The sequence below is a fragment of the Stegastes partitus genome, unplaced genomic scaffold, assembly GCF_000690725.1.
Source record: "Stegastes partitus isolate 25-593 unplaced genomic scaffold, Stegastes_partitus-1.0.2 Scaffold487, whole genome shotgun sequence".
NCBI classification, from domain to species: Eukaryota; Metazoa; Chordata; class Actinopteri; family Pomacentridae; genus Stegastes; species Stegastes partitus.
In genome coordinates this window covers 160,503-187,179 of record NW_007578218.1, presented here as the reverse complement: position 1 = coordinate 187,179, position 26,677 = coordinate 160,503, and the positions used below count along the sequence as shown (strand labels likewise).

At 44.1% G+C, this 26,677-nt stretch overlaps 4 protein-coding genes across 7 annotated transcripts; 2 read left to right on the top strand and 2 right to left on the bottom strand.

Moving 5' to 3' along the window:
• Positions 1 to 30: 30 nt before the first annotated feature.
• On the bottom strand, positions 31 to 8,850 carry cnot2 (CCR4-NOT transcription complex, subunit 2). Of its 3 annotated transcripts, none has more exons than XM_008287113.1 (15): positions 8,790 to 8,850; positions 7,255 to 7,383; positions 7,069 to 7,141; positions 6,686 to 6,833; positions 6,382 to 6,564; positions 6,129 to 6,214; positions 5,498 to 5,623; positions 5,138 to 5,262; positions 4,882 to 4,999; positions 4,367 to 4,523; positions 2,930 to 2,991; positions 2,536 to 2,585; positions 2,336 to 2,436; positions 1,600 to 1,744; positions 31 to 1,510 (listed from the first exon to the last, which is right to left on the bottom strand). In XM_008287113.1, exons 2-15 carry the CDS (start codon positions 7,369 to 7,371, stop codon positions 1,424 to 1,426), a joined length of 1,578 nt encoding a protein of 525 aa, XP_008285335.1. In that variant the 5' UTR covers positions 7,372 to 7,383; positions 8,790 to 8,850; the 3' UTR covers positions 31 to 1,423. The 3 variants fall into 3 exon arrangements, with proteins under 3 accessions (XP_008285335.1, XP_008285336.1, XP_008285337.1); XM_008287114.1 differs by having other exon boundaries at positions 6,135 to 6,214; XM_008287115.1 differs by having other exon boundaries at positions 5,498 to 5,587; positions 6,135 to 6,214.
• Positions 8,851 to 11,692: 2,842 nt separating this feature from the next.
• lrrc10 (leucine rich repeat containing 10) lies at positions 11,693 to 12,517 on the top strand. The gene has a single exon (XM_008287112.1). The coding sequence runs from the start codon at positions 11,693 to 11,695 to the stop codon at positions 12,515 to 12,517; it is 825 nt and encodes a 274-aa protein (XP_008285334.1).
• Positions 12,518 to 14,155: 1,638 nt separating this feature from the next.
• On the bottom strand, positions 14,156 to 16,985 carry LOC103361106 (seipin-like). Its single transcript, XM_008287111.1, has one exon. It carries the CDS (start codon positions 16,666 to 16,668, stop codon positions 15,427 to 15,429), a length of 1,242 nt encoding a protein of 413 aa, XP_008285333.1. The 5' UTR covers positions 16,669 to 16,985; the 3' UTR covers positions 14,156 to 15,426.
• A 45-nt stretch (positions 16,986 to 17,030) lies between these two features.
• Positions 17,031 to 26,234, top strand: fnbp4 (formin binding protein 4). Of its 2 annotated transcripts, none has more exons than XM_008287109.1 (17): positions 17,031 to 17,182; positions 19,254 to 19,325; positions 19,433 to 19,557; positions 19,945 to 20,119; positions 20,892 to 21,039; positions 21,222 to 21,390; positions 21,499 to 21,843; positions 21,958 to 22,144; positions 22,271 to 22,410; positions 22,492 to 22,596; positions 22,928 to 23,061; positions 24,055 to 24,212; positions 24,382 to 24,677; positions 24,795 to 24,912; positions 25,142 to 25,335; positions 25,429 to 25,586; positions 25,699 to 26,234. In XM_008287109.1, the coding sequence occupies exons 1-17, from the start codon at positions 17,059 to 17,061 to the stop codon at positions 25,787 to 25,789; spliced, it is 2,739 nt and encodes a 912-aa protein (XP_008285331.1). In that variant the 5' UTR covers positions 17,031 to 17,058; the 3' UTR covers positions 25,790 to 26,234. The 2 variants fall into 2 exon arrangements, with proteins under 2 accessions (XP_008285331.1, XP_008285330.1); XM_008287108.1 differs by having other exon boundaries at positions 24,055 to 24,224.
• Positions 26,235 to 26,677: the final 443 nt, after the last annotated feature.

The following is a 26,677-nucleotide window of genomic DNA, read 5'->3' as shown; positions in this document are numbered from 1 at the left end:
TCAATGAAAACAGAACAACACACACAGTGGTTCAGGAAAGCCTTTTCTGCTTTAATACAAAGAAAAGAAGCTTTGAACTTCAGAAAATACAAGATTGGTCTGGATTTTTTTTCTCCTCAAATTGTCAGTTTTCCGTTTCCTATGAAATGCTGCTGCTCACTGCTGCTCAAACAGCGTGAGTTGAAATACATCCCTTGTTTTGCTTTGGAATTGAAACTCGGGGGATGATCTCCACGTTTGTTTTCTGTTGAGGTTTTTTTTTTTCTCCTTGTTGTTTGGCTGAGAATCAGGCCTTTCCTTTAATGACATTTTATTTTTGTATTATTTTGATGTAAGTGCCCACAGTGTCATGTGACACCCTGTCCAGCAGATCCAGAAAATTCCTGTTACGTCCACATATTGCATCCATGCTCACCTCATAAAAACGAGGTACAAGGCAGGGCAAAATTTCTTCCAAAATAGATGTCATATATATATATATACATACATATATATATATATAGCAATCATATATACACATTCGTACATACATATACTAATTTATGTGATGCAAAGAAAAAAATGTACACATTTCTTACAAAATCGTAACAAAGACTGGAAAGTGTTTGTTTGCTCTGGAGCAAAGTCGTGTAGCTGTTCAGCCTCTGTGAGAATTTCTCCACGTTTGTGGAAACCAAAGTCGTCTCCCAGATTTGTGTCCATGTTCGGCCGGCACAGAAGTCACAGAGAGACAGATAAAGGGAGAAATGAGACAGAAAACAGCTCGATGGTGCAAACACAGAAGTCGGAGGAATCGATGTTGAAGTTGAAGAAAAAAAAACAAAAAGTGAGATGAAAAGGGATGCGTGGGGAAACATTGCATGAACTCCCTGACACGAAACAAAATCATGGAAAAGGGAGAACAAAAATGATCAGGGAGTGTTGACATAAAAAAGCACAAACAAACTTTGTGTTCTTTTATTACTAAATATAGTGCAACAATAAACATTGCATTTCTTTCACCCTTTCACTTGCGTCTGAGAATGTTAACTTTGCTTTCCCCGCATTTTTTCTGTTCTTAACACTTGCTGTAAATATGAGGTGCAACCTTTGTTCTGTCACTGTCCCGTGCCACAAGGTCAGTCCTTCTTTCTGGGAGAAAACAGGCTTCAGACTCAGAGACGTAAACATAACACAGACCCTGCTCAAAACAAGACAAAAAAAAAAACAGGAGGAACATAAAGAATAAAAACAGAACAAGTGTTGGTGTTTTGGGCAGCATGTAAATTTGGAAAGGCAGGGCAGTTTTAATGGTGGCAACGACCCCCGCAGTCAAATAGCCAAATCCTCGAGGAATAAAAACCAAGCTGTATGAACCACAGCGCCCCTCCTGGACAACAGTGTTGAGTGCAGGAGCAGCTGCAGCCGTCGGGCTGGTTGGGCCTTAGAAGGCCTGCTGGGCTGGGTTGTAGTTGAATGTTGTTGGCACGTGAGGCCTCTCTTCCAGCTTGTCATACTCCAGATGAAATTCCTGAGAGATGCAAACACAGTTTTAGTGTGATGATTCTGACCCACAACAACCGTCAGTAGAACTTTTCACAAATGAATATCAACTCTCACCTTGGCTACTTTCCTCCAGTTAAGACAATCAAAAAAGTAGTAGGTGCCCCTCTCGTAGGTGTTGGTCTTCAGTGTCGGCTCCATGCCAGGTGCTCTTGTGATCCAGACCCGTTCTTCTCTGTGGTACCTCCAGTCCCGGTTAAAGCTTTAGAGGGGAGGAATGAAAAGGGAGCATGAAGGTAAAGAAGCCCAGTGGCCGTCAGGAAATTTCATCCAGGAAGTCTGTCACACACACACACACTATTGTTTCAGAGTGTAAATCTCAGGGTGCAGACAGATAACGTGTCTGCAGTAATTACCAACGAAAAGGTTAATAGGGTTTGTCCATTAGCCAGTTAGCATCCTCCCCTCAGCTCAGCTGTGTCTTCAGTGGCTGAACCTGTGCCTGAGCTGGAAACTACAACTCTTTGTTTCATTCAGCTCTGAGGAACTCTGTGGCTTCGACCTGAATCTCTGTGGAGTTTAGCTTCACTTTAGCGTCACTCTTACTGCTGCAGATACCAGTTTTATTTTATTATTCACTTTTAGTGGAGCTGCATGAAGTCACCTTCTCTTGCCGCTGCTTTGCTTTCCACTGGCTAACAGATGGGTGTGTTTACCACTGAGTTAGCAGATCTTAATTAGCAGATCAGGTAAACAACTTTACCAAACAAGGCTTTCGTCTTGGTGACCTTTCATGGCATGGCTTTGCACGATTATGTCTCCGCAGCGTTAAAAAAACCCTGTAAGTACTCACAGCTCTACTGCTGCCAAAAGCTGTAGCAGATCTCCGCCATTCATGTAGTACAGGTAGAACAACAGGTCTTCACCGTATCGAGCCAGTTTGATTGCAGCCAACTAGAACCGAGACAGCAAAGAACAGGGAGAATTGGTTTCATACCGACATGGATTAACTGAATCCTGACACTGCGGTGCTGTTCTGGAGCTCATCATTACCTTGTCTCTTATGTGGATATTGGTTAAATATTCCGATGGAACGTGGAAATCTGAAAATACAAACACAGATCCAAGTTAGCAGCCCTCACAGGAGCAGCACACGTAATCTCACAGGTGTGGTTTTAAAGCTACTGCCATGCAAAAAAGGAAATGTGAAGATTCCTGCTCAAACTATACAGTGCTTCTACCAAAAAGGAGCCGGTTTCACATCAAAGCATCAGCTCGCTACCATCACACAACACAGAGTTTTGACAGAATAGAAACCTGAATCAACAGGTTAACAGCCAACAGCCTGCCATTCACTCAAAGCTGAAAGCGACTCAGAACCACTAACGTCCAGCGATTACAGATTTTAGAATCACCCTGTCCCACACGCTTCACAGTCACGTCTTACCGATGTCTTGAGGTCGACAAGGTGCTGAAGCCCAAGGAGAGGCAAACTTGGGGTACAAGTTTCTGTCAAAGAAAGAAGTTGCAGTAAGTTCTCATTAATGTTAATATCGACTGCAGAACATTTGCTAAACACATTTTAGATCAAACAGAAAGCAAGTACACAAACTTTTAAAACAACGACAATTTTAAACAATGATGTTGAAAATGCAGTCGGCAGAAAGGAAACGAGTAACTCTGGTGATGCTTTGAAGTAAAAATTAAGACATTACAGGAATAGATTTCCAGTTTATCACTGACGTATTAGTTTTTGTCAAAAAAAAAAAAAAAAGGTGCTCTTTGCTGAGTGTAACACAATTTCTAGGGATGCACGATATATCGGCGACCACATCGGTATCGGCCGATATTAGTGCTTTTGTCCCGTATATTGATATCGGTCCGATGAGCAAATTTAGCCGATGATCGTCTAACATCAGCGCCTTCGTCTCTACATTTGATATTGCTGCTATTTCACGGATGTTTTATTTAAATGGTCCTGGACTTGAACGCTAAATATGTTTAAATATGTTTTAGTTTTGTTACGTAACAAAGAAGACTTATGCTCATATTTCGGTGTGAACAAAAACTGAATATCGGCATCAGTAATATCGGTTATCAGCGATATCAGAAATCTTAATATCGGTATCGGCCAGAAATTCTCATATCGTGCATCACTAATAATTTCCTACCTTGAATAGTTTTCTTTAAATCCGTCTTTTGTGCTGCAAAAAATCTCAATCTTGAGGGTGGTTCCTCTTTGAACAGTAAGTTGAATGGCTTCAAAAGAGTTAATACGACTGAAGGTTGGTGCTATAGGTACGCAGTATGTCTTCTACAAAAGATTTAAACGAGCAAAGAGCCAAATCAGTTCTGGTTAATAACTCAGTAAAATCTTAAATGGTCTTCCAGGGAAACGGAGGGCTTGGTAGATCTGGTGAAAACCACAGGAAGAGTTCAGCTCAGATTTATGCCATTGTAACCATGTGTGCAGGGTTTTTCCTGGCTCAGGACTTCAGAAGACGATTACGCATGTCAGTATAATCAGGCCGCGTACAGTCGAGCTAATGATCTACACCTTTCTCACCATCTGATAAACAAACAGGTCTATTGTTCGAGTAAATTCTTTGACTTTTACTACCAGTGATTTTCCTTTGGTGTCGGCCGAGACCTTTTTGGGGTTGTGCCAAAAAATTAATCCGTGCTGTAAAAACCCTGCATCTGTGCCTCCGATGTCTACGTTGGGTCACGTTACATGATTTAAACGAGCAACTGGAGTGTTGTTTTCTTAATCCCATTTGTATTTTGACGTTTGCTATTTTTAAAACAGCCAAAAGTCAGCATGCACCTGCCGGACAGTGAAACCCTAAAAGTAGCTGTATCAAGGGTAGAATGGCCGTCTTACTCTGGTGAGTTTAAATTGAGTCCCAGTGTTGTGAGGTCGCTTCCTAGCGCCAGATGGACCATCCCCGGATCAGTCTCCGCTGCCCGGATAAACGTCAGCAGGCCAATCATGCCGAATTGGTCTGTCACCATTCCTGAGGGAATGTTCGTCACCCGACCTGCAGCGGCAGGACAATCCAGAGTACAACAAACCGCACGAACTGGGCTGTGATCTACAGTAAATACTTACTTACTGTCAAAACCTCCATATTTCTAAACCACAATGTGTGCACGCATTGGAGAGCAAACCAAGCCAATTATTTCTTTAAACTGATGGTCACAGACAAGCTAATGGAAAGATGATGATGGTCTGTAGCACACTGAACAATATTCTTGTGGTTTCCTCACTGTAGCATATCCGATAATTATCTAACCCCAAATGCAGGGCACAGGGCCCAACTGCCTCACCCAAGTTGTGCGATTAAGAAGGGATGTCTCAGTGGAATTGGAGCGATACGATTGGCTGTGAGGTCTCACCATCGGGCAACACCTGGATCCCTTTCTTCTGGTTGTTGTTCTGTGCTGAGGCCGTCTTGTCTCCGGGGAACTTGGGCCCATCTGCATTGGATGTGCTCTTGCTTGTGGAGTTCAAGTTCTAAAGGGAAAACAGAAACACCGTTTTAAACACGCAGCAAAAGAAAACGTAACTCCACATTAATTCTTCTTGATCTGTAGCAAAAACACAGACGTCCTTGCAGAGCGTGTAGTCGAACCGTCAGTGGCTCTCACTTACAGTTTTGCTGTCATCGTTGTTCAACGTGGGGTCCTTATAGTTTGGGCCAGGCAGTGCAGGGAAGTCCTCGTTGTGGATGGAGAAATCCTGTGTCTGTTCAGTTGATGGCTTCGTCACCATGCCAACTTTACGATGAACACAGCGAGGTAGAGATGACAATTTCCCAAAGTGTAACAGCAAAACATTAGAGTGTCACATACAAGCACTGCTAATGGTGATTAGATCTGCAGTGAAACAAGCCTCCGCTGATATTCTGAACCCAACTGAGAGGCTGAAATCCTAATCTTTGGCTAAGGGGAATCTGATGCTTGTAAATTAATGTGTGTACAGATAAGACATTTTTCCAGCCTAATGGCCTACCATAAGGAGCCCGTCCAGCCAGTGGGTTGAGCACCGGTGTTGGGTTTCCAGTCCCTTCTCGCCGACTCCTGTCTGCTAATGCAGGGAAGTCTGACAGATCCAGTCCTGTTACATTTTCACTCCCATCTGCATCAACGAACAGTTAAGAATGTGCAACATGTAAAACATTGGATACAACCTATTTATACCATAAGGAAGCAATTAGAAGTTTGCTAATGTAATCTTATTACACGGTAAATGAGCGCAATATTCTAACCAATTACTGTCCCACTAATCAAAGGTAAATTAAATTAAAACCAATTTCAACAGGTGTTTTGTTCTGACCTAATTTTACCACGTGTCTAAAAGTTGTTTTGCTTCACGCTTGAAGAACAAACTGCTGGCTGCTGATAACACAGAGAGTCTTCTTGTGATTAAACATCTAAAAACATGCGCTCAGTAATGGAAGATAAACGTTAAGAACCTGCTGATTGCTCCTTAAAATAAGCTAAAAATGATAAGTTGAAAATAAAATGCACAGAAAGCGGTATTTATTTATCAGACTGCGACCTTTTTTTTTTTCATTTTCTATACAAACACAGACAGTGATGTTTGTCTAACGATCAGCGCATTCAAACGCATGGGCAGATACACAAACCTGTGCCATTGAAGATGCTGCTTGATAATGAGTTGTTCATTCCAAACGCCTGATTGCGGTTCATACCAAATCCTGACATGCTGCAAAGACAAAAGGAAAACAAAACAAAAGAGAAGGCCAGCTTACTTACATTTTCACTTAAAAGGTGAAACTAAGCTTTTAAATTCTGGATCAGAAACCATAGAGAACACAGAACAGAGCAGATCTCTATGCAGGTGAATCACAGGTTATACTCATCGTCGTCTACCTGTTTATGGTAAAGGGCTGGCGTGCTGGCTGCTGTTTGGGCATACAGATGATACTCGGCGAGCTGCGGTTGGGGCTTCCCAGCCCCGAGCTTCCCATACTATTGGTCCTGCCGCTCATCCCAATGCCTTGACCGACCTGAGAGTGGTTCAGCATGTTCCTCGGATTCACCGGTAACGCCCCCCTGTTGAAACATCATCAGGCTTGACTTTTTAGCTCATGCTGTGTCAACTTACATTGTTGTTTAAAGGGACATGAAGGCTGTGTGTCCACATGGAAAAACAAGCAACCAGCTTCATGCACACCTGCTTGGCGATGGAGGAGTATGGAGGGACATGGTGGGGACCCCTGTTGTGGGGGTGATATGACTTGGTAGCTGCGTGCCTTGCGTTAAATTTCGGTTTAACTGAGGCGTACTGTTTCCCATGCCCCGTACCGAGAAGCCGAGTGCACCTGCAGAAAAACAGAAACACAGGACGAAAGCACACGCTGTCAGACAAGCCACAGAATATTCTTCTGCTTTCTGTCCAAATACTATTCATAATGTCACACATTCAACCTTTGACTAACTCTAGTTCCTCTGACAATCTACAAAGGGTTTTTTTTGTTTGTATTTTTACCGTTCTAAGCATATTATATAAATAAGAAAACCGCTAAGACAGCCTGTAAGAATAACAGCAACACTCACTTTGTGGACCGTACAAACTTGCACCGAGCTGCGACAGCTGACCCGACGACGATGGTGAAGGAGAGGACAGCATCTGAGGGAAAACATTTCAGGAATGGACAGAGTAAGTTAACCGGAAACCCTCTGCTATGGTGTGAGCTCACAAAACAACAGAAGTGTGCAGACAGACATCGAGACGAAACTCACGTCTTTGTCCGATCGATGTGGAAACATCGACGGCTGGTTGTAGTACATGCTTTCATCAGTAAAGTCGTTATCGACTACCTCGACGAACTCTGGAAATTTCTTTCTAGTACCAAACATGCCTTTCGTCACCTGAAGAGAGAGAGAGAGAGGAACCGCTGTTAAAGATGTGCAAGGGACCAGGTCAAGAAGTGAAACAAGACAACTGTTACTGTAAGGATGCATCTACCCATTAATGACAATGTCAATAACTCTGTAGGTTATTTTCTTGATTAATAAAGTCAGTTTGCTCTATGAAATGTCAGAAAATGTTGGAAAACGTTGATCAGTTTTTCACAAAGCCTCAGATGACGTCCTCATAAGTCTTGTTTTGGCCATAACCCCGAGATTCTCATAGATTAGTGAAGAAATCAGACAATATTCACTTTTAGGAAGCTGCAACCTCAGAATTTAAACTATTTTTTCTTTAAAAACTACTGAGGCCAGCGAGTCAATTGTCAGAATAGTTGCAGATTAGTTAAATAGTTGAATCCATTAATTGTTCTATTTAACGGTGACCTACAGACTACTGTCTATATTTCTTTAAGTCCTCCTTTAAGCTTCATGTTTCTGACAAGTTCATAGAAGTTTCACCAACTTCTGTGTGGTACAATATCTGAAACTGACAGGCCTGTGTTGGTGCTACTGTCCATCTAGCTGTAATATCACTTTACTGGCAATACATAACCCGTTTAATTATTATTATTTTATTTAACAAACACAACATCATCTACTATGGCTGCACCTGTAAACTAAATGGAAAATTCTGAGTGTATGATATATATTAATTCCTTCGTAATTCTCTGTGAAGTATTTGGCATCTTGAGGTTATTAAAATAAAGTTTAGCACAGTGTGTGTCTACTTTGTAATGATGCAAGAACTTCCATAATAAAACCAACAATTAATAGCACCCATGAAATGTAGTAAGTAAATTAAATGACAGCAGTATTAAATGCTCACTTCTGGCCTGTTAAACTTGACTAACGGTGGATTTTAAAGCGCTGGATATTTCTTTGACACTGTTAAGGAAATTAACAGGAGCAATGCTAACAGGCTAGTTAGCCAACAGTAGTGTAAGTAGCTAACGTTAGCAGGCTAGTTGGTTGTTATCACTCTGCGTTAGCTTAGCTAGCTCAAAGGAAGCTTGCAAACGGGCTACCCGAATGAGGAGCTAAACACCAGAACCTTTCAAACTCACAAACGCGGTCATTTAACTACCAAGAAGCAGCCACTACGAGGCAGCGATACGGGCCCTCTCTGCCTCCATATATCCACAGTCAGCTGTCCGTTTTCTCGGCTCAGTTTACGCTCCGCTTGCAGGCAGCAGCAGCAGCAGCAGCAGGCAGAGCAACAGCGACAATCCGCTGGAGCTAAAGGCTAACGAGCCGCTACGTATCGAAACGGGAGAAAGCGACGAGACGAAAAGCTCCGGCTAGCGGGTTAAATTCACACCAAACCGTTTGAACGAGACGAAAAAAAAGAAGTAAAATACCCTCACCGCATCAATTTCCCTTCGCTTCGTTAGATCCAAGATGGCTGTGTGTATTCTCAATCGAAAGAGCTGTAGCCTTTACCCTCTGACCTTACAACCTGCTGACCACTTCCGTACACAAAACTGAACCCGTTAGAAAAGTCTGCTCCATAATCCACCACAGGGGGCTCAACAATAACCAATAAACTGGACTCAAAAAAAAGAAAAAAAACACCAGAGAAAAATATGTAGATTTTTTTTGCAATTTAAATCAGGCCACCAGTGCCAAGCCTGTGTCTCCCTCATGTGAGCATTAGATGTCCTGCATTATGAAAACAACTGGTGCTGCACGAATAAAGTCACAAAATTACAAAGAATAAAAAATCTGTTCCATACTGCACAGGGTAGGATGGTGAGAATAAATGTAATGTAATGAATAAATACCAGGAAAATAATAATAATAATAATAAAAAAAAGCTCTGTAATTCCCTGTCTTGAAGTGGGGCCTTGTTTTAAAATGTAGTTAGACAACGTTCAACATTTAGCCTACGTCTGTTTAATCAAATCGGATGCTAAATGAGCACGCAGAGGCCCAGCAGCTCGTTCTTGGTTAATTTGGATATATCTATTATTTGCAACTGAAATAAATGTAATCGGATTACTGAAATTGGAAACAGCAGCTTCACACAAGTTCCAAAGCATGAACACAGCATGTAATATTTTAATAAATTCTGTCCCTTTTTCAGCGCTCAGTCACAGATCTGAGTTAATGAGGTTGTCAAACGTTGTCCCACTTTTTGTGAAGGACTTCATAAAGTTGGTGGACATGTTGGGGGGGCAGGATCGTGTTGTCAGGCATGTCCACCCAGCGCTGCCTAAAACGTTCTGCTGGATGATAAATGGTGGAGGTGTGGACATTCGGTTGTCAACTGGCCACAGCCCTAACTGACATGTCAGCCTCCAGAATGCCGACAGCCTGTTTTCATCTTTAATCTGTCGTCTGAGGCATCGTGTCATCTGAATAAACCTGCGTTTTAAAGAGTCCTTTCATAATTGCTGGCCCAAGGAGTGCCTGTGTAGCGGTCACGGTATCTGATCATTGTTTTATGAAGCCATACCTCGCTGGGGTGTGGATGAACTCAGCTCTTGAGAATTTGTCATCAGTTAAACAGCTCCATATCTTTCTGTGCACATCTGGCTAAACTGAAGCCTTTCTGGCCATAAGAACAGAAATGAAAACTCTTGTCCAAGTCAGACATTTATATTGGTGTTCAGCGTTCTTGTTTCTGAAGCTTTCAACCACATCTAGCGACCTTCCTCAGCAGATGGAGCTGCTCAGTTGTCACAGAAATAATTTACTAGATTTACGTCGATTCAAACGGTTTAATAATAAACCGTCTCCAACTGAGCAACTCCATCTGCTGAGGAAGGCCATTAGATGTAACTGAAAACTTTAGAAACTTTGACCATGTGGGAAAATAGACTTTTTTCTGTACAGTAGATATTTATACTTGTCATAGAAAGAAAAGTAGGTGTTGGTAAAAACATGACTGATGCCTCCATTAAGCAGGCCTGGTTATTGCTGTCACGCGCTGCTTTTGGTTGCTCGGTCTGAGTCGTTGCCTGTCCGAGGCCCCCCGGCAGTAAGTGGATGTGGAGAAGTGCTAAAAACAGAGTGTCGGTGAGTGAAAGCAGATGGGGGTCAACCTTTGGCCTTCCTGATAATAAAAATGAAATCCCATTGCATTTTATCTGGTTGGAAAATAGCTCTAATGAAGGTATGCGAGATATCGGGGGAGAATCACACCTCAGGCGGGCGGGGATGACATGCATGATGACACGCAGCTTACTTACTGTTCTGGACTCTCCACAGAGGGCCAATAGGAAATTACATCCCCCTTAGAATTATGTGGAAAAACTCTATCATGATCATCTGGCTTTGGGAGATTTTTAGATTACCTCCCCAGCAGATGTCCAAGCAGGCATGTTCAGGGTGGCACTGACAAAACCCAGATCAGCAAAGCCACAGAAAACTCACCAGACTTAAGAACACCTCTGATTCTTTTTAAAGAACGTGTACTTTCATTTCCCTTCCTTCAAGAAACATTTCAAAACACCCTGTGATTTGTTACAACTACAAGCTCTCTGGTGTGTCTGAGACAAACTCTTGAAATGATCCCACACTTGTCGGGCCCAGTGGCACCGACCTAGCGCTGCATCCGGGCCGATTAGGACAGAATGTAAATGACCTTCGCTGCTCTTTCATCACAGAGCACTTCTTCTGCTTATCCATGGCACCCTGCCCCTCCCTCTCTCTCTCTCTCTCTCTCTCTCTCTCTCCTGTCATCTCAGAGAAGAAGGGGGGAAAGGCACAAATGGGGAGGAGAGAGTCAGTGGTTGCTATAGCCATGAAAGTCAGGGCAGAGCTCGGAGCCACTGAGAGATAGTGAGAGGACTGCACTGGGGAATATCTGCCCGGGGAATACAATACGTTTTCAGCTCATTAGGCTGGATAAACAAATGGCTTACTGTAGGAGATGTTGAGATTCGTGGACACCAGCTGGAAGAAACTGGACAGTAGGTGTTTTGAATTCTTCGTTTGTTCATGTCGACACTTATTGTTTTCTTTCTAACACTTGTGAGGATTATTCTCAGTCAACAGCATGGCCTTTGTCATAAAAAGGGATGTAATTCAGCATCATAATCATGTGATTGCTGTACTTTTTTCCACATTGTCAGGATGTCTTACATTGCTTGTTTTTATATGTCATGCAGATCAATAACTCCAGAGGGGTGGTGGTGGTGGTGGTGGTGGTGGAGGAGCAGTAATGGAACATCATGAAATTTGCTTGAAGCCTGCTTGAGTGCAACTATTGTCTGGCACTAAATTGATGCGGAGAACCAGTGGTGAACTAAAGACACTGAGGAAGATGGGTAATGCCATGCGCGGTGTCATCGCCTTCATTCCCTCCGAGCGCTGTCAACGCTTCTTAGTGGGGGACCTGAAGGAGATGCCACTGGACCGGACGCTGGACCTGAGCAGTCGGCAGTTGCGTCGGCTGCCCGTCGCCGCCTGTGTCTTCGATGAGCTGGTGAAGCTTTACCTGAGCGACAACAACCTCAGCAGCTTGCCGGCTGAACTGCAAGGCCTGAAGAAGCTGCAGCTCCTGGCCCTCGACTTTAACTGCTTTGAGGAGCTCCCCGCAGCTGTTTGCAGATTGCCTCAGCTCACCATCCTCTACCTGGGTAACAACAGGCTCTATCGCCTCCCCAGAGAACTGAGACAGCTCAAGGAACTTAGTACTCTGTGGCTGGAGACTAATTGCTTTACTGTTTTCCCCAAGGTGGTTTGTGAGCTCTCAAATCTAAAGACCCTACACCTTGGCTATAACCAGATACGGAGTATACCCCAAGAATTTGGGCAGTTGGAAGAGCTACGAAGTGTCTGGCTTGCTGGGAACCAGCTGACGGAGTTCCCACCAGTGTTGCTAGATATGCACTTTCTGGCTGTAATTGATGTGGATCGCAACAAAATACGCTACTTCCCAGGACTTACTCACTTGCAAGGGTTGAAACTCGTCATCTATGACCACAACCCCTGCGTCAACGCCCCGGTGGTGGGGGAGGGAGTCAGAAGAGTCGGCCGCTGGGCAGACAGCATGGATGATGAGCTGGAAGACGACGGATCGAAGGCAGCGAGTGAGACTACAGCTGAGGTCGTGGAAGTTCATCCTGAAGAGCAACAAAACATGTGAGGTCAAGGAACAAAGTGACCCGTGGCTGTGGTGAGGCTTGACTGGCAGGCCTCCCAATGGAGTGGTGTCCTGGAGCACTTAGAGCAGAGCGGCGTGATGTACATCAGACCAATGGCATTTGGGCCATATATGGAAAAGCCAAGAACCACAAAGTAATGAGTACTCCTAAAATGCAGCCTGCCTTAAAGAGGAAATTAGAGTCCTGAAGTGAAAATCTGTCCTGTGTTTGGTTGCTGACACGATAAAGTCAGTCCTACTTTAATTTGTAAAACTTTGTATCCCTTCAAATGATTGGTTGCAAAAAGACCAACAGTATAAGTTGGGAACATCAGATTTGAACTATTTCAGCAGTGATGCAAGATATATATCTGGGCAATTTTACAATTTCTGTGCATTGGCAAGTTTGTACTTCTTCTTGATAAATAAAATTGTGTATTTGCAGGACAGGAATACGCAACGTATTCATACTTTTCTAATAAATTGACAGTGCAGTTGTTGCTGTCCCATCATCTAAGTGTGAGTTCTTACTTTATCGTGCAGAGAATCAGAAAAAGAGAAGGGCTCTTGCTCCAGGAGAGTCTGAGATAATATCAGTACCTGCTGGGGCTAAAAACAGTTGGGTTTTTAATACAATTGATGGATGGTTTAAGTCAATTAGTGCACTCCTTATCCGACCGATGCATAATTCATCTGATAGATTGGGGCTGTGGCTTTAAATAAAGACTGCTAATGGGCCCCTAATATCATCACCACGAGGTTCTGGTTTGAAAGAGATCATAAATGCAGCTTTGCAATTCCCCGGTGCACGAGGAGAACGCTCTGCAAACAAGGTTAAATGCAATTTCACAACAAATGATTTGGAGCGTTTTGAATCCTTTTTAACAAGATGGAAGAAAACAAATGAAAAAGGGGCTTCACACCAGCTCTACTTCTGTAAATGTGATTATTTCAAACACCAAACTTCTGTATTTCCAGCTTTCATTGAGTTTCCTGTAAAATGCAGGAACCCTTTCAGTAATTCCAGATGTTCAGCCAACATATAAACATTTTTCAGTTTTATTATTCAAATATATTGTAATTCAGAGATCACCTCCGACAACTTCTGTTATGTTGCCTCGTAATGCATCTAAATCCATAAAGCTACAGTGTACTTGGCGTCACAACAAAGCGAGGCCTCTTCTGAAGATGTAGTCTTTGGCGTACAGTTTGATCTGTGTTGAACGACAAGACAGACACGCCTACACTGTGCACACTAATCATCCCAACATATGAGCAAATTTCATGCTTAACAGAAGCTCAATGTCATTATGTGGCTGTCACAATCTTCATACATCAGTTAATATCATAAATTTGGTTTCGGTTTGCAAATTGTATCACTCACTCCCTGCATACAAAAATGGGTTCATTTCTTCTTTTCATTCTGCATCATGTGTTTCTGACGTCAAAACACTTCAAGGAATATCTTTAATGTGTCTGACGATAAGTTTTTACATAACAGTTCTCTTATTTGGGCGTCTAAATGTCACATGGTACGCACACACTCGGTGATTGTTGGACTTTTCTGTGAACTTTAAAGCCACGAGATCATCTGATTTCTTTATGGTGGCGTCATTATGTGGCAGGAGGAAAGCAAAGGAAGAGAAGCACACAGCTCTGCGTTTATTTATTTTGTTCGATGCAAACATAATACTTCCATACATCTTCAGAAGATGACAGATTATCAGCGCATCATATTAAACAATATCTTTGGTACCATCCCCTCCCTGCATAAACCACTTGCAGCGTTCTTTACACAAACTTTCTTGAACCCAAAGCTCCCCTGAAGTGGAGGATAAACACGTGGAGGCGTGAACAAACCTGCATCACCTTCGATTCAACTGCTTCACAAAGGGGCATTTACTTCAAAAACAGTAACTTTACTCATCCTTCCTACACTGTATGCTCATTAATGTTTAATACAGACACGTTTCACACTTGTTAATAAACACATATTACTTAAAAGACCCATCTAAAATGCGTTGGTGCTTCGTTGTAACAAGAAGAAAATAAATACCACTTTTACAACCTCAAAGTGCAGAAGTGCAAACTGCACAGTAAGAGCCTCGTGGAATGAACTGTGGAAAATCGCTGAAGCGTGAACGAAATGTGCCACAGCGGTAAGTCACACGTTGCACTAAGACAGAACATCTATGTAGCATGAAAAACAAGAAATGCAATAAACCGCTTTAATCTGTCTGCCTGGAATGAATGCACTTTGACATTTTTAAAAAACAAAGACTCTTTTGGGACAAATGTTCCTCATCTAATTGCTCTGAAAGAACCTCTGAGAAAAAGGCATCACGAGAAGCTACAACTTAATTTCAACTGCAGGGCATCCAGATTCAAAAAGGGGGTTTTAATTTATTGGCGTTCCAATCCAGAGAGTCACTGTTTGTGTTTGTTTTTACGGGAATGTCGCCTCGTTTAATGAGTGTTGGCGGCGATGTGAGGAAGTAGCACCTCACGGAAATCACTACAGCAAAACACAAGCAGGTTCAACTAACTTAAGAGGGCGTGTTAAATTATTGCAAACACCTCGTGAGAGACAATACTGTTGGACAAGCCAGAACTGGAATGCAGCACCTCCAAAACTCAAATGGCACAAACATGACAGCTGTAACAGCGCTGCGTTCAGAAGAAAGACATGAGCAGAGGTCAAAGTCACAACGAGGTAAACTGTTATCAAGACAATAAGCTACAGAGCGCCAACTAAACAACACAGGTAACATATTCTCATGCATGTGAGTTTAGTCCGACTGAAACAATAGGTTTGCTTTAATCTATCAACATCTGCCAAATCACATTCAAGCTGCTGAAGGGGGGACGAGACGTTAGGAGGCAGATGAGCATACAGGACTGTGCGGCATCTTTCACAGGCTCATCCAGGGTCCGGGTCTCTGCCGAAGTGCCGTCTCGCCCGGTTGAGGTGGCAGGGATCCGTTCAACGCCTCTGAACTGTTGTTCACCTCGGGCCCCTCGGAGTCATGGGACTCGTCGTTTTTACTATCTGCCACATCAGGCTCGGGGGCATCAGCGATGACAGAGGGGCTCTTTGATGGCTGCTCCGCCGCAGTGTCGTTTCCACTGAAATCAGATGCCTCACTCACAGCTCCGATCACTTTAGGAGCGTTAAGTTCCTTCTGCGAGTTTTCCTTCTCCATGCGCTTTCGGGCCTCCTCCTTCCTCTGCTGGATGCGGGTGTTGTCTCCCATCATAACTCTGACTCTCACTTGGTCTGGAGGCCACAGCCCGCCCCACACAAACTGCAGGTAGCTGAACAGCACGATGACACTGAGGAAGGCAAAGTTGGTGGCCACGCCGATCACTGCAGATGTCAGGGGGAAGTTGTACAGAACATAACGTATACCAGTGAAGTAAGCGTGGATACGGAGCTGGGATGAGTAGATCTGCACCCGTTTGGACTGGATCTCAATGACTGCACCCACAGTAGGCTGATAAGCATTCGTCTTGTAGTCTGAGAAGAGCTCCACTTCTATGAGCTGCTTCTGCTCCGTCATCCCAGTCAGAAGGACAGGAGAGAACAGGAGTGTGTTCAGGGTCTGCAGAAGGTTGGAGCGGTAGTGCAGCATCGTGGACCGGCCCGCTGATGACACAGTCTTCCCCCCCTTAGTGTAACAAGACATCTTGACCATGAACATACCCAGATGCTCGTTCACTGGAGACTCTGGCATCTCCAACTCCAGGGACACTCTGTAGGGCTGACCATTAGCCATCACCTGATCTCTCTCGTTCTTCATGAAGGAGATGTTGGCTGTGGGGAAGGAGCAGAGCGCTGACTCTGAGGCGTCACAATCAGAGGTGTAGTAGAAGTGCACAGGGGTGGAGAAGCTCACAGTGGGCATGTAGGAGTAGTAGAAGCTCCCGTAGAGAAAGATGGACACCCAGAGCAGCAGCACTAGGACGCAGAGAAGGACGGCAGCCTGAAATAAAGTCCGCCGGGCTTTGAGGAGAGTCACAGCCGCCACATCGTGCAGCCAGTGCAGGACTGGTGCCATCGCTCCCCCCATCGTATCTGGTCCGGACCTTCTTCTGCTCCTGGCTTGTCCAGTCGTGGACTGCTGCCTCTGAGGCGGCTCCGTCTGTTCATACATCAGTGGGTGGCTCCTCTCCAAAACTGTATAATCGTTTATCTTCGCTTCCCATATTAAGTCTGTTCAACCAGCTTCACACTCGGAGTCCGAGTGTTAGCTAATTAAGCTAGCTTGGTCGGCTAGCTAGGTAGAAGCTACTCGATAAAACATTAAAATATCCCGAAGTTGTACAGGTTGTACAATGTGTTCTCTCCGGACTTGGTCGGAAGCCGGTTAAGCTCGTTAGCAACTCAGCTAACAGTCAAATATAGCTGCAGACAAAACATGACCCCGCAACCCGGAAGATCAAACCCTCCTTTGTGCCAGCTCGGAGCAGCAGCGCTTCCTGAACGACGCCAGACAGCAGAGCAGGCCAAACAGACGGACTCGCAGACAGACAGAGAGGCAGAGATGGGGAAGAAAAGTCGCATCACGGGAGGAACGGTCGGTCGGAGGACGATCCTACAGCTGTCTCCTCCCGGTAGTCGCGGCGGGAATGCAGGAGAGAGAGAAGAAGCGGCTTCGGGATCTGATGGTATTTTTAAAACACGTTACCTCTGTAGCATGTTAGCTTCGAGCTAGCTTAATGCTAAATGCTCGAGGTGTGAAGAATGGGCCCAACTGGTTTAAAAACAAACAAACAAAGCGGCATTTATCTAGCTGTCGAGTTAATTAACATCTACTGCAAATATATTCTGTCGCCAAGAAATATTCAAGAGACATCAACAGTTTACGAAATCTCTATTGGTGCTTTTAAGGTCTCGACCACAGGCTAGCGCGCTAAGCTAGCGGTTAGCAAATTAACAGTTTTGGTGAGCATTCATCGGTTGGCCTGCCAAAACCGGCTTAGAAGGTGCCAGCCTAAATGTAATTAACCTACAAAACACTTTTACTGGCTTTATCCATGAGCAGAAGCGTTGATAGGATTTGGGAACATTTGGGGGGTTAGCCAAGTCCAGAAAACTTAAGATTTTAACCCGAGAATTGCCCAATTTTGCGGTTATTTCAGGGTAAAATGAAAGCAACCGTGAGACACTGATGTAGGCAAAGTAAGGCCGGTTCACTTAGTTTCTGTGCTCATCCCGTGTTTCACGTTGTTTACAGTGAGTGAAGGCAGCATAGTTTGGTATTAGTAGTACCTTGGTATTATTTACAACGATTTATTGCTGCAGTTATATGTGAAAGTTGTTTCTCAAAAGTACATAAATGATCTGCCCTGTGACAAAAAAACGTTTCAGAACCACAGAATTATTCCAGGGTTTCCAGTTTTACCTTCCAACTGGAGTGACATTTGCACCTCCTAAAGATTATTATAGTTATTTAGATTTTTACTGTTGTTTAGTAGTAGTTTAGTTGATCAACAAAGGGGGCAAACAAAGCAAAAAGGCAACACAGAAGATTAGGGTAGGGTATACTATGAAGGTAAAATAAGGTAAAAATATAATATAGAAGAAATTCCACAAAATGTACAAAAATATATGAGATGTACAGATACAGAAATGTGCAAATGATAACGTGCTATTATATGATATAATAATACACTGCTTGGATTGAAGCATTAAAGAGTCTTATTGCTGTCGGGAGGAAGGAGCTCCTGTAACGTTCCTCGGAGCAGCGGGGTCGTATCAGTCTGTTGCTGAAGCTGCTCCTCAGATTGTCCACAGTTTGATGGAGGGGGTGTGAGGTGTTGTCCATGATGACCAGGAGGTTGGTCAGCATCCTCTGCTCCACCACCTCCTCCAGGGTGACCAACTGACAGCCAGCAGCAGACTGGGCTGTCCTGATGAGTTTGTTCAGTCTGTTGGCGTCCTTCGCCTTGATCCCTGCGCCCCAGCACACCGTGAATAGTCGAGCAGCAGAGATGCAGATGCTCTTCCCATAAGCCACCACTGTAAATAAATAACTCATATTAATAATACTAAAGCTGACTGTTGCAAATGGATCCTGCTGCTGTTTAATCTCATGAACTCAGGGGAAAGATTCCTACAAACAGCTGGAAGCAACAAATGAAACTGAAAGTCTTCTTAATGTGTTGTCAAACCTTGGATTAGCCTCAATGAATTATTGGTGACTTTCAATTAATCTGACTTTTTACAAACTCTCTCTTAATTGCTTTTAGATTTTATTTTTACGCTGTTGGTGATCGATTGCAGATCAAAGTAAATGAGGCAAAGCTCATTGTACATTAAAGATGTTTTATGTGTGAACCTTTGACTGCTAAATGTTTTTTTTTGTGATGTTTATGGACCAGTGTTACTGCTGAAAGGTGGAGAAAGCCGGATGTTCAGATTGTGTCCAGATAAAAACCTGTTGCACATTACCTTTTTTGTGACGCTTCCTCTTTCGATCAATGATTGTTTAATATTTTCAAGATCTTTAATGCATGATTGGAATAAGAGATGAGTAGGTGTGGGGCTATTCATACAACATGTGGGGCTGTAGCCTTGGATGCCCAGGCCTAACAATACTATTGTCAGAGAGTGTGAGGCTGCTTCATAACATTATTGATAAGCTAGTAGGTGACTGTGTGTGTTTAGTGTTCCCGGCTAGTTTGCTTGTGAAATTGTTGGAGCTTGACTTTAAACTCTTTGTTGATGTTTTTGCAGATGAACAAGATGGAGACGGACACAGATTTGTGAGACGCACAAACATGAAGGCACCAGCAGTAAAGGCTACAGGTGTGTGTGTGTGTGTGTGTGGGTTCTTTCAGTTTCTGTAGAGACAAAAAAAGAAAAGGTTAATTTAATTTTATAGATCAACGTTATTTTATCTTCTTCATGTGCAGAGGGCCTGTCCTTGCTTGGAGCCTATGAGGACAGTGATGAAGAGGATGCGGGAGATCGAGCAACTGCAAATTCCCAACACAACCAGTCAGCTGATATCGACAGCACATTGGCCAATTTCATGGCGGTGAGTATCATAATTAAATCAATGTTTGTGACAAGCTAATGCAGTTTTTTTTTAGATGTAAAGTTAATAATTATATGTCTGATAATCATTCACAACATTTATCTACCTGTAGTGTCTTAATCCATTCATAAATTTGCAGTTGAGTGTAATTAGACCTGTGAGTCTAGTATCTCACTGATAATTATGGATGGCATGCAAGTTCAAAGGAGACTTCAGGCTTTGGTTTTTCTGATTTATGATCAACTTTTGAAGGCCTGGTTTTTCATTCATACATCGTCATTTATGTGAAGTCGAGAGCTTAAAAGGCTGTGGTTTATTTTTGTGACTTTAAAACAAATTTTGGACAAAAAGAATAATAAGTTCTTGTTGTCTCTTTTCCCATCCAAGGAAATCGATGCCATCACAACTCAGCCAAGTGCAGATGATGCAACATCTCACCCCTCCGTTCCGAATGCCACCCCACCCAGACCAGATGCTAGTGCTCAGCAGCCGGCTGCCAGTGAAGGACAGAACCAACAGAGCACAGAGTTTGAGTACAATACTCAGTACTCATTAGCTGGAGGTAACTATGGATTTTTTATGTATTGAAGGTCGAGTGTACACGTCCTCCTTTAACAACAGCAAACAACGGCAGCAGATGTTTTAGTACTAGCTGTCGGATTATATGAAGTGACTCGCCACTAATGAGTTGCTTTCCAAAGAAACAGCTTTGGTATTGAACTGAGAAGAGGCAAAGAAATATATTGTGTGTAATATAAAACTAAAATATGTTGCAGGGTTCCAGACTAACGTTTTCACCAGTGCGACCAATTTTCTCATTTGGTCGTACCTCCCTTGTCGCAGGCAAAACACGTGACTTGTTGAACATTTTCTTATCGATAGACACTAAAGTTTGCCCTAAACGGCCCACATTGCAGGCTGTGGTAGCTGCTCTGTAATGTGCTCAGACACGTGTGCGGCCAAAAATGCCTTTAAAAAGATTCAGCGAGGGCGTTCTAACGTCAGATCTGCCCAAAATGACACTGTGTTGGGTTTTTTTTCTTGCATGTGCCCTTTCCTATGAGCGGTAAAGACAGCGAATGCAGGTGCGCTCCACTTTTCATGAGATTACCACAGTTTTAAGCGTAAATGCAGAAGTACACTGAAGTTACTACTTTCCACCACTTTGGTCAACACAGCAGCTTCCTGTGTCAGTTCCAGCGACACTAATCCAGCTTCATGATCATCATGCACTTGCACCAATGCTAGGTCGCAAATGGGACTATTTGGTCACAGTCTGGAGCCCTGATGTTGTGATTTATTACAGAAATCTCATGCGTGTGCTTGTATTCCAGTTGGTGTAGAGATGGGAGACTGGCAGGAAGTATGGGATGAGAACTCTGGCTGCTATTACTACTGGAACACAACAACCAATGAGGTGTCCTGGGAGCTGCCACACTACTTAGCTGATCAGGTGCAAAGCCTGGGACACTATTCCAACAGGTAGGAGAAACTGACTGACAGGCTCTGAGTATTATGCCAAGGTTGTAAATAGCAGGATTGTCTCTGGAATCCTAATAAAATCACTGTACCAGCTTGATCTGAAGTTCACAATTCAGTTTCTTTATTTTGTTTCTGCTATAGAAATTCAGCTGTGAATGCTGTGTTTTGTATTTTCTTTGTAGCTCTAGTGTCAATGGCAATGGCACAGCCCATGCAGGTTATTACACAGAGGGAACGGCTGCCACCCCTGCTGTTGCACCGACTGTTGCCCCTACCGCTGCTGCTGCTGCCCCCGCTGCTCCTGCAGCAGCAGTCGCCGCCCCCGCATCAGCAAAAGAGACCAAAGCGAAGGTAAGTTTCATTTAATTCTGGCACAAATGTGAGTCAGCTTGTTTACCTGTTGTTGAGGAGTTGCTACTGAGACTTTAAATATGTCCTCCTCTTGTTTTTGTCTAAAAGGAGGTTATCGAGAGCGTCGTCGGCCTCACCAGTGAAGAGGAGGAGCGTCGAGGAGTGGCTGCGTCTCTCCTTGGCCCTCTGATCCCCTCTGAAGTGAAAGAAGCAGAAGAAAAATGGAGAAAAAGACTGCTTAAAGGTGTTGATGAGACTGAGAACAGTTTGGATTCTGACGGAGAGGGTGTTCGGCCTGTTGGATCCCCTTCTACACCTCTGCGGGATTCAGACTCGGCCCCCACCGTGCAGAAAGATCAGAGCACCAAGAAGCAATCTGGAGACAACTCAGAAGCTGATGAGGAGACAGAGGAGGACACAATGGAGCTGGAGTTGGCTCTAGAGAGGAAAAAGGTAGGGATTTACTGCTATTCAGCGTGCAAGTTGGCATGAGCTACTTTCGCAATCAGTGACACATTTTTATGTCTCAGTGCTCTAGCTTTAACCTGACTAACATCTGACTCTTAGGCTGAGCTCCGCGCACTGGAGGAGGGCGATGTGAGCGCTGGGGGCTCCAGTCCTTGTTCTGAGACCAGCCAAGATGCTTCACGTGGTGTCCTGCTGAAGAAGAACCGATGGAAAACCGCCTTCCCCTGCGTTCCCAGCCCCGACTCCAACAGCAGAGGCTCCGACCTACCTGAAAACACAGAAACACGTGAGTTCAAATGTTTACACTCATTCAAGTGGAGGCTCACCTGCTTGAGAGAAGAGGGTAAAGCTGCATTAAAAATCCCATTTGTTCAATTCCTGCATACTTAAATTCTTCTCTTGTGACTTGTAGCACTTCCTAAAGTCTCAGAAAGTGTTGAGGACGGAGAGAACAAGGAAACGGACAGTTCTGAGGACAAAACGGTTTCACAACCTCCTGCCAAAGAGGAGGGGGAGACGCCCGAGCTCAAAGTGGAAACACCTGAGCTCAAGGTAACAACGATGTCACTATAACTAATCATTTTAACTATGACAGTCTCTTTAGGACATGTTTTAATTCTGAAAAAAATGTAGTTTCAGATTGGAGAACTGGCCAACACCCTAACCAGCAAGATGGAGTTCCTGGGGATAAACAAAAAGGCGATCTCAAACTTTCAGTTGCTTCTGCTACAAACTGAGGTAAGAAGACAACAGTTCCCAGCAATATTATCCTAGATTCCAGTTACAGTTATCCCAGTGCGACTTCTAAAATATTTAACACTTAATTCTGTTTCATTTAATTTTGCACTGGCGTGTGGTAGTACTTAATATTTAAAATCCTCATAATGATCCATCACAAAGGTGTCATTCTAGAAATTCACTGTAATTACTCGTCCATGTTACTCATCTATTCTGTGGGTCTTCTGTCTTTGTCTCTTTACTTCCACTTTCTTGTCTTTTGTCTCTGTCTTCTCTCTGTCTCTCCCCCCTTTTCTCTTTTCGCTCTTTGTTTTTTTTTTTTTCTTTCCAGACACGGATTGCTGACTGGAGGGAGGGTGCTCTGAATGGAGTCTATCTTCGCCGCAGGCTGCAGGAAGCTGCCGAACACATAAAATATTACGAACTTAACGCCACCCCTAAAGGCTGGTCCTGCCACTGGGACAGGTACGCGCTCCTTACCTTTCACATCTCTAAACTCCCTCGCCCCCAAAAAATCTTACCGTGTGACTACACCCCCCTCAGTGCCGAGGTTGCAGACTTTGTTACATAACTTGGGGTGAAGCTTAACCAGTCCGAGTGGATCAGAATACTTTCCAGAAACAGACTCTTCAGGGTTCTGTGATGCAGTCCTTGCACGTACTGACAAGGGAGCATCCACTCTGGGCCAGCCTGCTTCCTGTTAAATATACCTGCCACAGAGAGGACTCCCTGTCCCTGTAACAGACTCTTACGCCCTTTGTTGTGAGGGCATTTGTAGACTCGTTATGGGTCCAGTCAGTGGAAAATTTGGGAGGGGGTGTATGGTAGGAAGGTTGGTTGCGCGGGAGAGCTTTGCACTTTACAGGACTGCAACCCCCCAGAATGCAATGCAGACAGAGTGATGCCCTGGAAGCGACGAGTGTCACGCATCAAATAAAAGGTGAAGATGGAGCAATGACGGGAATCCAGCAGGTCAGACCAACTCTATTTCATATGTCTTCCTGTTTTTTAATTTCTTCTTTCTGATGTAAAACGAGTTGACTGTGTGCTTGTTATTTTCTGACCTATGGTTGTTAATGATGATGATGATGATGTTGATGGTGCTTCCTCCCTGGCGTCTTCCTGTGTCTGGGAGGGAATGGTTGTCTAGAACAGAACAAATGTGACAACCATGGTGTGAGCTGCTGAATGCTACTTTCAGGACCTAGAGATGATTTGTTTTGCTTTTGTTATTCTTGAGAGCAAGGTGGGTTCCCTATCCACATCCATAACCACACTCCAATTGGGCCCTTGTTCAGGACGGCTAAAATCGCTGTCCTCACCAACATTCCTGCCCCCCTAACGTGGCCACTATGTCCACTCCCTTGCCCCACAGTCCCAGGGTATCATGCCACTCAGCAAGTTTAAAGGCCAGTGGTTGAGACTCTTGCCTTCTATCTCTGTTGTCCCACTCTTTAGAGAACACAGGCGGTATTTCTATGTGAAGGACCGGACCGGTGCCTCCCAGTGGGATTTCCCAACAGAGGATGACAAGGAGGAGGACCTGAAAGGCAGCCAAGGTACCCAGACACAGACTTCAAGCCAAGGGGATCCCAAACCACCACCTACATCTGCTGGTGGGTTCACAGGTCAGTCTTTACTAGTGCTGCTGCACCTTAGATATTAAACTGGATCTAAAAAAGTGTGTCATTGTTCCTTGAAGTGTGGTTATGCTTTATTAAGTCAATACTAATGTGACGAAATTGCTTCTTAACTAAAACCCTGTTTTTTTTTTGTTTTTAACAGGATCTTCTACTTATGTTGCGCCACCACCACCACCTCAACCCAGCGCATCATCCTTGTGGTCCCCATCGCAACCTCCGCTTCCTGACAGCCCTCCTCCACCTTCCAGCTGCCCCCCACCTCCACCTCTCCCCCCAGACTCACCTCCTCCTCCTCCTCCACCTCCTGACAGCGACGGAGAGATCATGGAGGTGGAAATGGAGATGGACGATGATAACGACGAGGAACCTCCAGCTCCTGGAACTGAGGACGACGGCAGCGGGAGGCCTCCTTTGCCTCCTGGCATCGCCAGCACAAAGGTGTGGGAGTGATTCAGTTGTTCTAAACTTTTAACACAGTACCTGACAATGCTGTAAACGCAGAACGAAGGAGTAGAGCAGCTTTAACGTTGGTTGCATTTCTTGTCATTCACACAGATTGTTGAGTTGTCGGGCCCATTGGGGAAGGGTCAAAAACGGAAAGCTGGTCAGCTGAATAAAGCCATTACTATTGGCAGCAGTCCCATTCTCTACACCCAGGCACCGGCCAGTGCAGGTAAGAAAACTTCACTACACAACCTGTGCTGTACATGTTATTAGGGTTAATGTCATTGCTGGATCATGGTATCTTTTTAACCTAAACTGTGAATAAGTGACAAGAATGATGCAGTGATTTGTGTGTATCTAACAATATGGCATCACATTTTCATACATAAACGCTGCAGATATTTATCTACATTCTGATGATTTCCCTAGTTAACAATAAGGTTTCTTTTTCCCTACAGCCCCTCTGATGTCAGCAGCTGCCTACTGGGGTGTGCCGGCTGTCGCTGCCCCTTTGGTCCCCTGCGAACCTCCCGCCCCACCTGTCCCGGCCCTGCCTCCTCAACCACCGCTGCCACCATCCCAGCCACCCTTTGAACCTCCTTCAGCCAAAGCTTTGCCCATAGACAAGACCAAGAAAGCAAAAAAAGACAAGGTTAGTATTGGAGTCAGTGATATACATGCAGTTTCAAAGGAGTATTGGACGTATTTTTTAATTGTCAAATGTTCCTTTTTAAACACTCTATAGTCAAAGAAGAGTAAGACCAAAATGCCTTCCCTGGTGAAGAAGTGGCAGAGCATCCAGAAGGAGCTGGATGAGGAGGAAAAGAGCAGCTCCAGTGACGAAGACCGAGAGCAGATCAACAAGAAGTGTATCGAGGAGTGGAAGCAGCAGCAGCTCGTGACGTATGTTTCTGTAGTTTCCAGTCAAGTTTGTTTGAAATGAGCTGTGCTGTGTTTTTTCCCCCCCACAGTTTCTGCTGATATTTTATCAGGTGTTCTGTTTTTATTTCTGCAGAGGAAAAGCTTCAAAGAATGCCAACTTCGAGGCGCTTCCCGAAGACTGGCGGGAACGGCTGAAGAAACGGAAGATGATGAACAGCACGTAACATCCAGCCTGGGTCACACGCCGCCCAGACAGTGTTTTTAAACCCACTCCAAGCATTACCATAAGGTTATCCTCCCCAGCTTAACTTCTCTTTTATGATCATTGGACTTACTGTGTTCACGACGGAGACATTTAAAAGCCCTTACATGGCAGGCCATTCACACAGAGGGGTTTGAATGTCCTTTTTCTGGTTTTTGTAGCCACGACTGTAAATGTGCCAAATGTCTTGAGTTGATCGTTTTATCAATATTTGGCCACCGTTTTTTGTATGGACCCCATGTAGATGACCACCACAGTTTGTTTGGCAGGACTGTTTATTTTATTGAGCCTTTTTACAACTCTGTACATAAACTGTATAACGGGATAAGCCATGTTTGTGGAAGGGGAAGGAGTGTCATTGAACTTGTATATTTTGTAAAAACTTATTAAAACCTTTTTCCAAAGCTATGTGTTTTGTTTTTTATGCGGTGTGCTGTTGTGCTTCACCCCGATGACTCCCATGTTTATTTTTCATTTAGCCCTGACGATTGCTACGACCGGGATTATCTGCAAAACTGCCTTACAGCCATTAAAAACTCTCTGGCTTCTAATTTCCTACAAAGGAACACAGATAATACTAAAGTGCTTGTTATTGGTCCCAACCATATTTCTAGCAGCAGCACTCCCCTCCTTTGACCACTAACGACAATCATGAAGCACTCAGCTGCAAGCCTGAGACTCGTATTTGATCACAGCCTCAATTTAAATCAAGACTCAAGATAGAAATAATCACAAAATTAAACTAATGCTCTGCAAAAATATTATTCACGCCCACATTTTCCTCCATGACGACTCACTGTTCACCTGCCCTGACAAATGCAGCATTGCCAGTTTATGATTGATTCAAAAT

What these genes read in the sequence shown, in the direction of transcription:
- cnot2 (XM_008287113.1), bottom strand. Translation starts at nt 7,371, where the DNA reads ATGTTTGGTACTAGAAAGAAATTTCCAGAGTTCGTCGAGGTAGTCGAT. An exon ending in AAGTTTGTACGGTCCACAAA is followed by an intron (nt 6,834 to 7,068) that starts GTGAGTGTTGCT and finishes GTTTTTCTGCAG; the next exon opens with GTGCACTCGGCTTCTCGGTA. An exon ending in ACAACGATGACAGCAAAACT is followed by an intron (nt 5,000 to 5,137) that starts GTAAGTGAGAGC and finishes TTTTCCCTTTAG; the next exon opens with AACTTGAACTCCACAAGCAA.
- fnbp4 (XM_008287108.1), top strand. Translation starts at nt 17,059, where the DNA reads ATGGGGAAGAAAAGTCGCATCACGGGAGGAACGGTCGGTCGGAGGACG. An exon ending in CATTGGCCAATTTCATGGCG is followed by an intron (nt 19,558 to 19,944) that starts GTGAGTATCATA and finishes TTCCCATCCAAG; the next exon opens with GAAATCGATGCCATCACAAC. An exon ending in CAAAAGAGACCAAAGCGAAG is followed by an intron (nt 21,391 to 21,498) that starts GTAAGTTTCATT and finishes TTTGTCTAAAAG; the next exon opens with GAGGTTATCGAGAGCGTCGT.
- lrrc10 (XM_008287112.1), top strand. Translation starts at nt 11,693, where the DNA reads ATGGGTAATGCCATGCGCGGTGTCATCGCCTTCATTCCCTCCGAGCGC.
- LOC103361106 (XM_008287111.1), bottom strand. Translation starts at nt 16,668, where the DNA reads ATGTATGAACAGACGGAGCCGCCTCAGAGGCAGCAGTCCACGACTGGA.